The 15,444-nt window shown below is 41.1% G+C and overlaps 1 protein-coding gene across 1 annotated transcript in view; it reads left to right on the top strand.

The window, feature by feature from the left end:
- The window catches only part of PRKDC (protein kinase, DNA-activated, catalytic subunit), an 84,352-nt gene extending 71,612 nt beyond the window's left edge, over nucleotides 1–12,740 (top strand). Inside the window, exons 75-86 of the mRNA XM_075705984.1 lie at nucleotides 608–695; nucleotides 1,381–1,524; nucleotides 4,551–4,755; nucleotides 5,317–5,384; nucleotides 5,657–5,877; nucleotides 6,196–6,288; nucleotides 8,210–8,299; nucleotides 9,624–9,695; nucleotides 9,781–9,982; nucleotides 10,452–10,640; nucleotides 11,206–11,345; nucleotides 12,379–12,740. Coding sequence (XP_075562099.1) covers nucleotides 608–695; nucleotides 1,381–1,524; nucleotides 4,551–4,755; nucleotides 5,317–5,384; nucleotides 5,657–5,877; nucleotides 6,196–6,288; nucleotides 8,210–8,299; nucleotides 9,624–9,695; nucleotides 9,781–9,982; nucleotides 10,452–10,640; nucleotides 11,206–11,345; nucleotides 12,379–12,583 — 1,717 coding nt within the window. The 3' untranslated portion in view covers nucleotides 12,584–12,740. The remainder of the gene's footprint in view (nucleotides 1–607; nucleotides 696–1,380; nucleotides 1,525–4,550; nucleotides 4,756–5,316; nucleotides 5,385–5,656; nucleotides 5,878–6,195; nucleotides 6,289–8,209; nucleotides 8,300–9,623; nucleotides 9,696–9,780; nucleotides 9,983–10,451; nucleotides 10,641–11,205; nucleotides 11,346–12,378) is intronic.
- Nucleotides 12,741–15,444: the final 2,704 nt, after the last annotated feature.

Here is a 15,444-nt window from a genome sequence, read left to right as displayed (position 1 = left end):
ACTTCAGAGAGGGCCAGTGAAATGGATGCACATTATGTTTTGGGGAATGACAGCTCGTTGTTGTTGTCTTCTCTACTTAGTGTGCAGCATGCGCCTTCCTCTTTAAGCCCTCCCTTGCCTGTTTTGCTGTGCAATAAAACCTGAGTTAATCCCCATGCAAAAGTCAACTTTTATCACACAGTGCTGTAGAACCACTACTGCAATTTTTTAGGTGTCCTTTTGCCTTTTTTCAAATCTCTGATATGTTTGCTGAATTTCACTTAAAATAAGAAGGTAAAGTCTTGTACTTCACAAACTGTGGCCCTTGAGTAACTGTTGTGACAGGATGTATAGTCTGGTTAATGCCTATGGCTGTTGCAAGTATGCTTTCCACTCCCCCACTAAGCTCCTATTTTCTTAGTGGGACACTTAAATAAAAATTGGGAGCCACATGGCAAGGACAGTCATGCAGCCCATGAAAGAATTCTGAGGGAGTCCTCCTACCTACCCCCAGATTATTTTGCCAGATTCTTGAATATAGCAGACAGTCTGGAGCGTTGCTTATCTGCAGGCTAGGTGGTGATGGTAGTTCCTGTTGCATTGTGATGTGCTTTTTTTCCTTTTAAAGGATCAGGAATAAGTTGGACAGAGGAGGAGTAGTTCAAGATTTTGTTCGCTCCCTGGAACAGCTCTCTGATCCCATAATGCTTTTTAAGGTAAAGTGTATTTTTATTTCCCCCTCCCTTACCCTTCATTCCTCACCCTCTGTTTCAGAAAGAGAGTGCTGGGCGGGGCCTGCTGCAGTTTGGTTGACACCACAGCCGCAGGAAGCGGTTCAACCCAGAATCAACTGGTGATGATGTCAGGGTGCTGTCAGCAGCTTTCGCTGGCGATGGTCTCTCTCCCTTGTGCCAGCTGGCTGTTTTGCACTAACCCTTTTCAGCTTTCTCCTTCAGGGTCTCTGCCCTGCCCCGTGATCAGTCTTCCTCAATTGTTCTGAAACTGTTACATTTGTGGCCATCTCTGTGATTCCCAACTATTTGTGTTCTTGTGCCCTTTCCCTGCTCTCTGCTGGGCTTCCCTGTCTACATTCTGAGCCCATTGTCCAAAGGATTCTTGTCTTGTGTTAGATACCGCTCCTGGCCCCATAGGGGCTTTCTTAGTTTGTGCTAGACACTATGGTAGTAAACATAATTATGTTATTAAGTTGAAATATTTTATCAAGAGACAGAATGGAAGGGAAATATTTCCATAGCCATTTTATTGCTGTATTGGTTGTCAAAAGACACATAAGTTGACCGTTAGTAAATATGGTAACCTAAATACAATCTAAGCAGATTACCAAAGAGTGAGGGTCAGTAAACTTTTTCTCAGTACTCAGCTGTTTCCTTATGTTTGCAGGATTGGGTTGAGGATGTCGTAAATGAGTTGGTAAAAGCTCCAAGGAATAAAAATAAGCTTAAGGAAATGTATGAAGGAATGTACAAGAATTTGGGAAATTTAGATGCTCCTGGTCTTGGATTGCTGAGGAAAAGGTTTATTCAGGTATGTGTGATTACTGAGTAGTGTTGGCTTTTCTAGAAGGCACTAGAAAGTCAAAAGAGGGGACCAGATCACAGCTTTTACAGGTGCTGCAGGACCTGATGAGACAGGAGATAAAGTCAGGAATATGGGACTAGGATTTCTTTGCTAGAAGCTATGGATATACTGTAGTTCAGCTTCCACTTCTGACTGCCCTGCAGGACTAAGTGTTCCCTATTTCTCAGTGTCTGCCTCCCCTGTCCTGCACGCTGCCAGGTTCTCAGGGCCTGGGCCTCTCTGACCATCCGTGAACCTGCACAGGAATCTGGCCTTGGTTTTTTTTCCCTGCTGCCAAGGATATATGAACACTCTAGGGTGTTTTGCTGTATTATGCTACTCAAATTTGCTGCTGATACTTAGTCATTTAGGGTAAGTTATTCAAAAGACTTACAACTATGAAGAATTACAGAAAGGACTTTACAAAACTGACTGAGATCTAAAATAGTGAAAGTCAGTGTAGAAAAATGAAGTGATGCATGTGGCAAAAAAAAAAAAAAAACGCAAACGAAAACCATACCCTAGTTTCCACATATAAAGTCTTTGGGTTTGAGCTGACTATTGCAATTCAAGAACAAAATCTTGATTTGTGATAGCTCTGTGAAAACATCAGCTGTGAATACTGAAGAGCGGTCAAGAAGGAAAACCGGCTGTTAGTCGTTATTAAGAATAGAGAACAAAACATGGACTTACACATTGACATAGCAGCCTTCTCTGACTCTTGCATCTTGAACACTGTAGTCCTCGTCCGCAGTTCTCAACACAGATATAATGAAACCAGAGAAGGTTCAGAGTGGCAAGAATAATCAGAGGTCCAGAGTAACCTCTGTACAAGGAACAACTTCAGCATTCCTGCAGTTGGAAAAGGCACAATGATGACAGATACAATAGGCCTCTCAACACCAGGAGCGCCAAGCATGGAGTAAATATCCTGTGGAAATGGCAGGTTCAGAACAAACAGGGAGAAGTGTTTCCTCATTCAGTACACACTTAAGTGCTGAACTCCTGCTGCAGGATATTATGGATGCTTTCATCGGTTCAAATAGCAAGTAGACAATAGCATGGGAGGGGAAAATGCTTTGAGAGCTTTTACATGCAGATGCACACTTCTGAGCCCAGAAATCCCTGAGCTGCAAATTGCTGGAGGCCAGGAGAGTGATATTCCTGTAGAAGCATGGCTGTATGCTTGTACTCTATGTGCATAGCCCCATGGCCAGGGCTAGGTGGATCCAGGTCTCTGCCATATGGCCATTCTTACATCACATCAGCATTAGATAATTATCCAAGTGTCTCTAGGGAGATTCCTTCCCCATGCGCAGGGAAGGTGGAGGATGGAGTAAGGTGGGGTCAGGAGGAGGTGAGGTGATACAGCAGCAGAAAGGGCAGTTGGGAGTTTAGGGGCATACTAGCCCTTTGAATATGTTGCTGCAAGATAAGCTGGGTCTCTGGTGGTAATGACTTTAAACTTAAGAGTAATGGGGATAAGAATTTGCAGGATGTGCTGCTGTCGGGGTGGGGGTAGAGGGACAGGAGCAGCTGTAGGTTGAGCCATACGGGGTACAAGCGCAGCAAAGGGCCTAGCAGGAGGACAAAGGCAGTCTGCGTTTGGTTGCTAGGGTGGTTTGTGTGCACTTTGGTCCACTTAAGCAAGAAAATCCATGACTTTAAAAACTGATAAAGTTGTTGCCTGTAGCAGTTTCTTCTGAAGGATAATGTTTTCTATATTTTCATTTACTTCAGTGAAATATCTGTGTCCTTCTTAGCCTGGGAGAAAAATGATCAGGCATTGAAAAAACAAGTGAGCTTACATATCTTTCCAAGCCATTAATAACCAGTGAGGTCCAAGAGGGGGACATCTGTTTTTTCTAGAACCTTGAATTATGGACACAAGAAGTCAACTCAGTTAACTACTTGCAGATAATACTTACTTTATTTATTAAATGGATCAGTATGAAATGTCTTGGCAGTTCTCCTTTATCAGAATATTTAAAATACTTTTAAAATATGGTTTTATACATTTTACATCCAAATTATCTCAAAGCAAATCAAGAATAATAAATGTAATAGAAAATAAAACATTGAAATTGACGTTTGCTAACATGAGGCAAAAAATTCTCTTAATAAATGAAGCTATATGACATGCATGACATGTACATGTAATAATACCTTTTTTGCTAACCAAAAGATGTATATATAAAATTAGCTAGGCTGTATTTGCTTACTATGTAGTATGGTTGCTGCTAGTTTAAAAAAAAAAAAAAAAAAAAAGAAAACAACAACAAACCAAAAAAAACCCAAACCAAAGACCCAGACCCTCCATAAAGCACTGAGTATTCAAGTTCTAGGGGGAAAAAAAGGTTAGCTAACTTATCTATCTGTATTTTTTTTCACCATTTGTAAATAGAACAGTTGAGGGTTTTTTGGGTTTTGTTGCAGCAGTTTGAAAGTGTGGTAACATCTAAAGACTGGGACCTCAATTAAATCTTCTGATAATAATCCTATATTTAGCTTCATGATGGAATTTGTATTTGTTTGATAGGTACACACTGAAATATTTTTATTTTATATTAATATTTCACTAGCTGTTCTTAAATTTTTGTAAGCAGATGAGGTACGTGTATTAGGTTTAATGAGCAGCGTTATTGGTATGCTCACTCAGAATCAAACTGCAGCTGGAGGAGGTAAGGAGGGTTAAGCTTCTGATTTTGATACAGCAGAAAGGTTTATGATCTAATTCTACAGATCTTTGATATACTGGATTGGTGAAATGTAGGTATTTCTGTTGATAATAGCTGGTGGGGCTACCAAACAGGCAGTGAAAAGGTTCTGACAGACTAGAAATAATGGAGAAAAAAAGAACTGGAGTGGAAGGACGATTGATATATTTGAGGAGTTCAGATGAAGGTGTGTGTAGGTAGGAAGGTACTGTTTTGGTGTTCTGGGGAGTTCCTAGCACTGTGTTAACAGGATTCCTTTCTATAAATGAACCTCAGGCTTTTGGGAAGGACTTCAACCATCATTTTGGAAAAGGTGGTTCAGAACTGTTGAATATGAAGGCTAGTGACTTTAGTGAGATTGCAAAGTCTCTTCTCTCAAAAATGAACAAAACCCACAAAGAACCTGGAAACCTGAAAGAATGTTCACCGTGGATGAGTGAATTCAAAGCTGAGTTCTTGAGGAATGAACTAGAAGTTCCTGGTAAGTTCCCCTTCAGTGTCACTGGTGACCTGTCCCTTAGAAGAAAGTTGCTACTCTTGAGCTCTACTTCTTATGTTGGCTATGTCGCTCTTCTTTCTGGCCTTACAAAGAGGTAGATTTAATCTGAAATAACTCTGTTCATTCATCATCTCTTAAATCTGCTCTTAAGCTGTAGCCCTCATTTTAAAAATTGTATCTAAAAATGTATCTCTTACCTAAGAAATTAGTACTCTTTGTAAAGGCCTGACTCCAGGAAATCTGATCTATAAATCTAATACATGTTTAAATCTAATTCAAAAAGGATGTGTCCTCTGAAAACATTAAGAGCTGCAATTCTAACAGCTTAACAAGGAAAGAATATTAGTAATTCACAGATAAAATCATATGATGTGTATGATGGATTTTTATGCATTTTAAAATATTTTCTTCATAGTTATCATTCTACCAACTTGACAAAATATTTGGAAGTGTGTTGTGTTCTTAAACACACTTTTAAAAAAAACCTAAAATCAATCTATGTAACTTTTTTTCTTCTTTTATTTTTTTCCACTACCTCTTCAGGTCAGTATGATGGAAAAGGGAAACCACTGCCAGAATACCATGCAAAAATCGCTGGATTTGATGAACGGGTATGTTTGTTAAGTTTGAGTCAAAATCCTGTGTGGTACAAATTCGCGTCCATATTCCATTTGAAGAATTTGACAATAGCAACGTTGTTGCTTGTGTACACATCTTGCAGCACATAAAGGAAGGTCTGCAAATAGGCATTTGTTTTTCTAGTAGTTATTGAGCAACTTGATTATGCCATCTAGGAATGACAGCTATGCTTAATTTCAGTCATCATTGTGTAAAGCCAAGACTTCAGTCACAAATATTTTGCTTTTTCCTATCTTTTTCCAAGATAAGTGTAATGCAATCCTTGAGGAAACCAAAACGTATAACAATCCGAGGCAGTGATGAGCAGGAGTATCCTTTTCTTGTCAAAGGTGGTGAAGACCTGCGACAAGACCAACGTATTGAACAGCTGTTTGATGTCATGAACATTATCCTTTCCCAAGATGCTACATGTAGCCAAAGGAATATGCAGTTAAAGACTTACCAGGTCATCCCCATGACAACAAGGTAGGCATTTATCTCGAAGGGACAGAAATCTTTATGTTAGCATCTATTACTACTGGAACGTTGGAAAGTGAGATTTCTGTGTGCCATTCTGGTTCAGAGTGTTTTGTGTCTTGGCTTAATGTTTTTGGGTTTTTTCTTTTCCTTTTAAACAACATTGAAATTGCTTTGTCTGGAAACTGTTCTTCAGAGTATATTTTAAATTGGTAGCTTTCAACCTTCTTTTAGCAGGCACTAGAATGTGTTGCTTTCTATTTGTGGTGTTCCTCTAAAGCTCAACTCTGAGCTACTTGCTCACATCTCTGACTTCTTTTGTTCCAGACTGGGACTCATCAAGTGGCTGGAAAATACTTGTACTTTAAAAGAATTCCTTATGAATAGTATGTCTGAAGAGGAAGACATGAACTATAACAGGTGATGCTTGATTTAGCTGTCTGCTCTAATAGAGACCACTACTAATGGCGTTTTTGATACTGACAATCTTGTGGCAGCATTTTCTTTTTTTAAAAGAATGAATTAGAAGCACCAATAAGCAAGGAGGCACTTTGTACTTCCTGACCCAAATTAGTAATTAGCAACTGTTTGTTTAATGAGTACCATTGTAACTGTAATATCCTCCACCTAGCTTGTTTGAACAAGAGGCTTATAATCATGTGTGACGTCATTATCATCACCATTTCCTTATCAGCAGGTTGATTTTACAAGGGAAGGATTTTGATCTCTTGATTTGATCAGGCAGGAAATGGACATAGGTCAGCGAGGTGGGGAGCAGAGGGGAGGGGAGCAGAGCAGAGACAGAGCTATTCAGAACCCGGGTTCAGCACTGAGTCAGTGACGGGGGAAATTGGCAGCAAATGCACAAAACACAACTGTAAAAAGAACACTGTCTCTGACTTTATACAAATGCTGCATTTAAATAAATGAGCTGTCTTTCTCTTGATTGTAATTGGGGGATGAATATTTCTAAAATTGATTTAATTCTAGCATTTCAGCCTGTTTCTATCCTGGAATTTGGAAATGTGGCTTTATTTACCAACATTGTAGTACATAATCTCTGTTTGGGTTTGTCAAAGCGGTGTTGTTACTATTTATTTTTACTAGTTCTCTTGTTTATGGGGCAGGTTGGAGGAACCTCCAGCTTGGAGGTTGTACTCCAGTCTTTATTTCTACAGTTACTTGATTTGTGAGCAGTTTAGGAACTGCTACGGTTCCTGCATTACTGCTGTCTGGTTCACTTTTGTGAACAGCAGCAGTATTATGTTGGTCTCAATTCATTGACTGGGAAAGTGGAGGAGGACTCACATGGAACAACCTCATGAGGGGAGAAAATTTCTAATATACTAAATGTAGAAGATCAGTGTCTTTCTAAAAACAGTTTAATGATTTATCAAAAGAAAAAAAAAACTTTATTTTGTTGTCATATATAGACTTTAAATATTTTCCCATATGTTCTTCAGTCAAGTCAATTAAGACACTTTATATTGAGCTATGGTTGAATGACAGCGCTCACAAAGGAAAATTCTGATGACATCCTTGCTGGCAATATTTTGGCTGGGGTGGGGGGAATAACTTTCTGAAGTTTTGAAATCCTTTTCTTTATCCCGAAGTGATGGGCTGTGCAGTCTGTAAATGATAAATACTTCTTAAATGGAAAGGATCTCTCTATCTTGGAACATGCTTTAGAAGGAAGAGGGAAGGCGGGTGCTCTGCTAACTTACTGTCTCTCTGGAATAGAAGTTTAATGCCTAATGTATTTGGTTAAGATGGGAGAAAAATATCAAATTATTCTATAAGCAGTGCAACTCATGAAGCCTGGCTTCTTATGGATTAATACCTTAAGTCGAAGCCCCCATTCCTCCCCTCCTATACATGCTGAGGAGATAACAGGCTGCCTTCCTGCATTCCCTATCCGTTCGGAGGGACAAACGGCAGCACGTGCTGTGGTAGGCTACATAATGCCTCTCAAATGGATATGAGACTGTGTTAAAAATACCTTTCCCTCCCTAGAGTAATTATTTTGGGTCTTTCTTCTCAAGGCAGCATCTAATTTTCACAGTACCTGTTGACAAATTAACACCTTTGAGATGTCTAATCTGTCAAATATGAGTGAAGTGCATTCAAAGCTGAGGGAAAGGAGATGGATGGATCAGCACATGCACTGACGGCCTAAACTTCAAGGCTAAAATGAATGTAGGCTGTAGCTTCCTGGTGCCTTCTGTGCATAAAAATCTCATGGGTCATAGCAGCACAGACTCAACCTGTGGGATATTCGAGGACAGAGTGGTAAGATGATAGAGGGGAGTCATCAGCCCTTTTTTTTTTTTTTTGTCCCTAGCAAAAAAGGACCTCATGCTACCTATTCTGAGTGGCTGTCCAAGATGAGTGAGAAGGCGCAAGGCGTGGCTCAGTACCATGTTATGTACAGGTAGGTTTTAAAAGAGAACTGCATGTAAAATATAGAAACTAGAGTGTGCATACGCACACAGTTGTAGAAATTCTAGGAAAAGTATGATCGGCATTATAATACGCTGGCTAGTTTTTGCCCGGTTTACTGCTTTGTCTTCACTGGAGATGCTCTGCAGGAGGAGTTTAGTACTGCCAAAATCCCACCAGAGCACAGGAATGCTTCCAGAAGCTTGCTTACTTCCTTAAGAAAGTGTCTAGAAGCAGATGCTTCTCTTCAGCTTTATTTTCTAGGTGTCTTGTTCCTGATTATGCAGTTAGGTGGGCTGTCTCAGAGCCAGAACACCTGCTGAAGTTGGACAGAGAAAATCATTGTGATTCTCTGAGAGTTTAAGAATATTTGATGGTTTGGGTCCTGGCTTGAGCATCCTCTCAGAGGAATTTCCACACCTGTCTACACCTAGCACTGTAGTGGGGGAAGGGAAGTTTCCAGTGGAGCATTTCTGATCAGCTCATAACCTGCTTAAGCAAGCTTCTTGCTTTTTAAGGGAAAACTTTGACTCATTTATCTGAGTGTGTCTACATTAATATTTTTATTCAGATCCAGAAAGTGCTTTTGAAGTAAATTCTCCATTGCCTCCACTCACCTCATGCCGACTTGCATTGCAAAGCTGTCCCCGAGTGCACAACTCTGCTCCTTTCAGACAAAACTAGACTGGAAGGAGAGCACCCAGTGCATTCTAGCTGCTCATGAGCATTCAGTTCGCAGGACTAGACATGGGCTAGTCCAGAGCAGTCACCCTCCCTCCCTAAATGCGTGTGGCATGGATGTCCTCAGCACCAACTATTTAGTTCTGTTGCCTCCCCTTGTGCCACGCTACTTTCTAGTGTCGATATAGCCTCTGCATGCTGCTGAGAGATTTTGTTTGCATCTTAGTTTCTCTGCTTGGAATCATAGAATCATAGAATTGTTTAGGTTGGAAAAGACCTTTAAGATCATCCAGTCCAACCATTAACCTAACATTACCAAGTGAAGAGACTATCCAGCCAGAAAGAGCTCAATTGTATTGCTGTATTAAATCTTAACACATCTACTTAATTTGGGGGAAACTAGACAAAACTACATACTGTTTTGTATTAAGAAATGTCAGTCCTGGAAATAACTGCTTGGAAAAAAATTAGATAAATACCAGATAAAACTTCTTGGACAAACTCTCTGTTTGGCTTGCTGTACTGTTTACTGGGGTAAGCAAAATGTGCTAATGCAGTCCTGTACACATCTTAACTTTTAACGTCCAGTGGGCTGTTATTTCAATAGCTAACATTATACTTTCATTAATTTGCAGAAACGCTAGCCGTACAGAAACAGTTACGTCTTTCAAAAGCAGGGAAAGCAGCGTTCCAGAAGACCTGCTGCGGTAAGCGCGCTGTTAATGACTGCACATTGTGAAATGAATGTCGGTGTTTTATCTGTATGCAACAAGTGACTTCTGTTTTGTTAAGGCGAGCCTTTGTGAAGATGAGTACATCTCCTGAAGCCTTCCTGTCCCTGCGGTCCCATTTTGCCAGCTCTCATGCACTGATGTGCATCAGTCACTGGATACTTGGTATTGGAGACAGACATCTGTCCAACTTCATGATTAACAAGGAGACGGGTGGCATGGTGGGAATAGACTTTGGATGTGCATTTGGCTCAGCTACGCAGGTATTTGTTTTCCAATTAATTTGTTACAGCTTTTGCATTTAATATGTGCATTATGTAATATATGTAAAATATGTAATTAACACGTGTATTCTCAGTACTAAATTCAGTGCTACTCATTTGCCATCGTTCTGATGAAAAATATTCTTTACCAGTTACTTCTAGTTAATAGAATAAAATGTCTTGTTTCCAGATATTCTCAGACAAGCAGAGAGCTTCAGAGTTTCATAGAGTCTATGCGGTGTTTTTTTGTATAGTTCAGCCATGCTTTCAACCACTCTCACTAAATATTCATGATTAGAGTTTGGATGTCACAACTCGGTCCTGTTCTACCGAGGTGCACATTATTTTCAGTTAAGTGACCCAGAGGGTTTCAAAGCTTAAAAAGAAAAAAAAAGTATTTATTTCTAATCCTTCTGTTCCAAGGTTTCTTAATTCTTGTTTTCGTTTGACTGTCCTTCCCCTTGGCTAGATTTTGCCCGTGCCAGAGTTGATGCCTTTTCGTCTAACTCGCCAGTTTGTTAATCTGATGATGCCAGTGAAAGAGTGGGGTCTCATTTACAGTGTGATGGTGCATGCCCTACGGGCTTATCGTGCGGATCCGGATCTCCTCATCAGTACAATGGATGTATTTGTAAAAGAGCCTTCTTTGGACTGGAAGGTGGGATTTTTTTCCTCTTTCCTCTTTTTTTCATGTGAAAATTCATAAACTGTAATAAGGCTAAAACTGAGCAAAAAGGACATATTTCTTGATGCTCACTCTCAGTGCTCCTTTTATCTTTCTTTGTTCTACTGAGTTCTCAGAGAAAATTAACTTCAAGGATTTAAAATGACACAATTGTATATTGATGGACAAAGAATAGTAGCATATGTCTGCATTATCAGTGTACTGTTCTTTCTCTGCATGATAATCCTAAAAATGTGGGTATCTCTTGATCACATTATGTCACTTATGGCAGCAGCATAAATATTTTCAACTTTTTGGACTGAGCCTCTTAAATTTACGTAACAACACTGTATATATCACTGAACCTAGTTGCACTTCAGTAACTCCGATTGTAAATTAAATTTTAAGTCACAGGCAAACTAGATATCGTCTCACTACTTTGTCTTCCATTGCATCTGCTGTTAAGAGTTACCAGCTTGACTTGCTATGATGTAGTGGCTTAAAGGTCTTTTTAAGTGTACGATTTATGATAAATAGGGCAAATTCGTTTTCTCTTTAGAACTTTGAACAAAGACTGCTGAAAAAAGGAGGCACGTGGATTAAGGAAATAAACACATCTGAAGTAAACTGGTACCCTTTGCAAAAAGTCAGCTACGTCAAAAGAAAGCTTACAGGTGCCAATCCGGCAACAATCACTTGGTAAGATGCTCTCCTTTTGCCTTAAACTCCTGCACTAAGAGCTTTGGCAGTCTCCTGTGGCAGATTTTGCTCCCTTCAGATAGATCGGCAGCTGGGAAAAGAGAAGAGGCAGGCAGGGCAAAATTTCAACACACCTCCTGTCAGAATCGTCTTGGTCCACATAAAAGCTCTCTGAACCGCCCTGCCAGCCAAAACACCAGATATCTCCCCATGACTGTTCTTGCTCCAGCTCAGGCCTTCTGAGCGGTTTTACTGTTCCTGGCAACGCACACATCCCCACCACCCTGTAAGCCTGCTTAACTTTTTACTCCTCAGACTGCTGTTCGTTATGTTCATCTCCACAGCTTTTAGGCTAGGGGTAGTATTTAAATCGATATGCTTCTGCTGGACAGTTGCTTGAAATGGAACCTGAACCAGCTGTATGGGAGGCATGGAGGTAGGCTGCTTCCCAAAAACATCACATTGAAATCTGATGGCATTCTCAGGTTATTTATGTCAGTCTAGTCAAGTCTGGCTCAAGCCAGAATGTCTTTAAAGTTCAGTTAAAGTACGATTAATCCCTTCCATCCTCTTTTAAAAAAACATTTTTGGATTAATCAAAAAAAAAAAAAAACAAAAGGCAAAGAAAGCAAGCCTGTTTTAAAACCATACTAGTACTGAAAAGCGCAGGACTTGGGAAGAGTCCTTTTTGCGGTCAAGGCTGAACTGGAAAAGGCAGCAAAGTACTTCTTGCAGTCACAAATCAGCCGGGCAGGTAAGGAGGTAACAGCTTGGATGTGAACTGCTGCATCCTTCTTTCAGTTAGAGACCTTTGACAAGACTGAAATATTAATGGTAAATATTGAGTAGTAAAGGACACCTGAAGTCACCAGCCTTCACTGGCCAGGCCTTCTACAGCTGTTCAGTAGTCTCCACGTCTTGAAAAATAAAGCTGCGTGAATGGTGTTCAAGTACTGTTTCGTACTTTAAAATCCATCTCAGATTTTCTGCTTGTTTCTTTGAGTAAGAGCTTATTTTTCCTTCTCAATTTTAGTGACGAACTACGCCTGGGCCATGAGAAGTCGCTGTCTTATAATGATTTTGCAGCTGTGGCTCGTGGTAACGCTAACTATAATATCCGAGCCAAAGAGCCAGAGGACGGACTTTCAGAAGAGACCCAAGTGAGATGCCTGATCGATCAAGCGACAGACCCCAACATTCTTGGAAGAGTCTGGAAAGGGTGGGAACCCTGGATGTGAGGGACTGCTCTCTAAAGCCCCGTCTGCCAGGAGGAGCGTCCCGTAAACACCGAGCTGCAACCACATCGGAATTTTAAGGCCAAAAAGGAGAAAAATTCTTAATCACTTTTATCATCATCAGTTAACTGACTAATGTAGAAGATAATTTTTTTTTGTATTAAAGCTGTATTCAAACAGTGATTTTTTTTTTTTAATTATTTTTCTTATAAGTGGTCCTGCAACAAAGCGGCTTTATTGTCTTTGTGTTAAAATCGCGTAGAAAGAACTAGAGAGGCTATAAAGCATAAAGACTAATTTGAAAGGCACTGAGATCACTCAGAGGAAAGCACAAATTCATAGCCTGCGAACTTGTAGGCATCCTTGTAGTGCAAGTCGGTGCTTTGGTCCGTTACAGAGACCTTGATGACAGTCAACTGAAACTGTTCTGCAGACGTATGTTACTTGTAATTAAAGCTAGAAGATTCTCACATCAATAGAAACAGGTGAAGCACATGGTAAAATTAAACAGAAAATGGCTTGTAGCTCTAGATAACACCTAAAGTATCTGGATGGTTATTTCATTACTGGATAATGAGAGAGTAATGAGGAGACTGTGCCGGTTTGTTCCAGCAGATTGTTTTTTAACAGTTAGAGGTTATACTCCCTTCGTTCTCCTCACGTTGCGTTCATTTGTTTGGCCAAAGCCAAAAGTAGCCGCTGCCGGCACACAGGGCGCTGTGAGCTTCTTGCCGTAACTGCAGCACTGGACGCTGTGCCAGATGTGGCTCTTCCTCTCTGGCAGCCGGTTTTCAGGCAACCTTGGGGGCAAGTGCAGCGCAGCGCAGACGGCAAGTGGGAGAGAGAGCTCTCTATTACGGTTTTTATTACCCGCAATTCATCGTCGGAGATAGTTTCCATTGAGGCTTTTAATAATTATCATAAAGGGTGTAATAGAAAGAAGTCTTTGCCCTTTAACTGCCTACAAGCTTTCCCTCCTGCCTCCGTGGCGGTGGGGCCGTGGCCGCCGCTGGCACCAGTCTCGAGTGAGTCTTTCAGCTGGAGAGCGGAGGAATCTGCCTCCTGGATACAACTCCGCAAAAAACTCAGGATTAGGAAGATTGCTCGCTGAGGCCTGATGAATAGGGAGGGAGCTTTTTTGTTTCAAATACTTTCCAGCAACAATTACTATTTGTTACCTTCCTTCTTACTAAATATGCTCAATTCTTTATGTCAGTAGTGTTACAAATCAAGAAATTCAGAATCTTTTTATCAGATTTTATTCATTAAAAAGATTGTTTTGGCTGTATTTTTGTGGAGGAAACACCTATTTAAAAATAAAAATAAACTTTCAGACGTATACCTCATTTCAAAACTTAATTTAGGGCACTTTAATCACAGAAAACATCCACATTTACCCATTTAGGCAGATGATAATTAACGGACAGCAGTTTTTTCATAAGGGTGTGTGATAGAGTCTATTTTTATATACAACTTGTGTAAGACGTCTCGGTGCATTTTGTTCTTTCAATCTCTGGTATCAGTAAAGACGGCGGCGTTAACGACGAAGAGCTTGGTTAGGTGAGGCACTCAGCTTTCATGTTGTCACTCTACAAATACAAGAAAGTTAAAGCACAATAAAAAGCTACATGAAAAGGCGAGGGGACATTTGGAAATCAAGCGGCTGGTCATACGAGGTGTTTAATTGCACTTTTGGCACATACCTCAGATATTTACTAGGTACTTTGACCTGTACTGTGGAGGACAAAGTTTAGGTTTATAGTTTAACGAGGCTCTTCTCGTAGGACTTTTGATACCTTCAGCAACAATAGATGTTTGTGTGCAGCGCGCCTCCCTCCAGCGCCCACCAAGGCTTCCTTGGCCTTTCGGAAGGGGCCGGAGCAGGAACGCAGCCCGGCCCTTCCAGGGGAAGGGGCCTGTGGTGAGCCCTGCCCCATGCCCTCCTCTCCCTTTAGTCCGCAGCAAAAGGCCTTCAGGCCAGGGGCGAAAGATCTTCAGACAGGTGAAAGTAGCCCTGATGGCGCGAAAGAGCTTGGAACGCGTCCCTCATACTTAAAATAGTTCAAATCTCAGTTTTGGCCCTAAAATAAGTGCTATAAGCGGAAGCCTCAGCTACATCAGTCCTACTAGTGATGACTTTGTCAAGCTCGAGTGTCAGCTAAGGAGCAAAGCGCAAGGCTGCTGGGTTTTTGTGAACAGAAACACACCCGATGCGCAGCAAGTGGAATTGCCCTAACGGAGCTTTCCCCGTGCAGCTGAACGAGCCCCAACCCAACCTCCAACAGGTAAATCGCGGCTGCTGTCCCCAGTCCCCACGGAAGGGTGCTGCTCTCGATAGAATACAGCAGTTAAATGGAAAGGCTGAAGCCAACCCGTGAAGCAGCAAGGAAAGGACTGACGCAACGAAAACCTCAAGTCGCTGGGCTCGGTGCTTTACGTGGCGGGTTTGTTCGGCTTCCAGAAAAGAATGAGACGGTGTGCGGCTCAGAGTCGGAGACTGCTTCAGGTCTCATGATGCAAAACAAAACTCAGTAACTGTCCACAAGTACGGCAGAATATTTCCTTCTCCGATGAGAGAACCAGATGTGCGCTATAGCTGGAAATTCATTAGTTGCATCTAAAAAGCTATGTAAACCATTAGCACACATTCTCAGTAGGCTTTTCTTAGTGTACAGAGTAATATTAACGTTTAAGCTAGTCCTTACCATCCCTGTCAATCTTAAAATTTCCCTCTAATGAAAAATAATGTTACTGCTAAACCCAGACGAAAACTCTGCACCTGCAGCCTGCAGTCATCTCCTTTCCCAGCGGATAGAGAGGTTCCTGCATGCTGCTCGTCGTGCTCGGGATTCTTCCTTAGTCCC

The sequence above is a fragment of the Pelecanus crispus genome, chromosome 2, assembly GCF_030463565.1.
Source record: "Pelecanus crispus isolate bPelCri1 chromosome 2, bPelCri1.pri, whole genome shotgun sequence".
Taxonomy (NCBI): Eukaryota; Metazoa; Chordata; class Aves; order Pelecaniformes; family Pelecanidae; genus Pelecanus; species Pelecanus crispus.
Note: the sequence above shows the minus strand (reverse complement) of the source record. Positions and strands in the feature narration are given on the sequence as shown.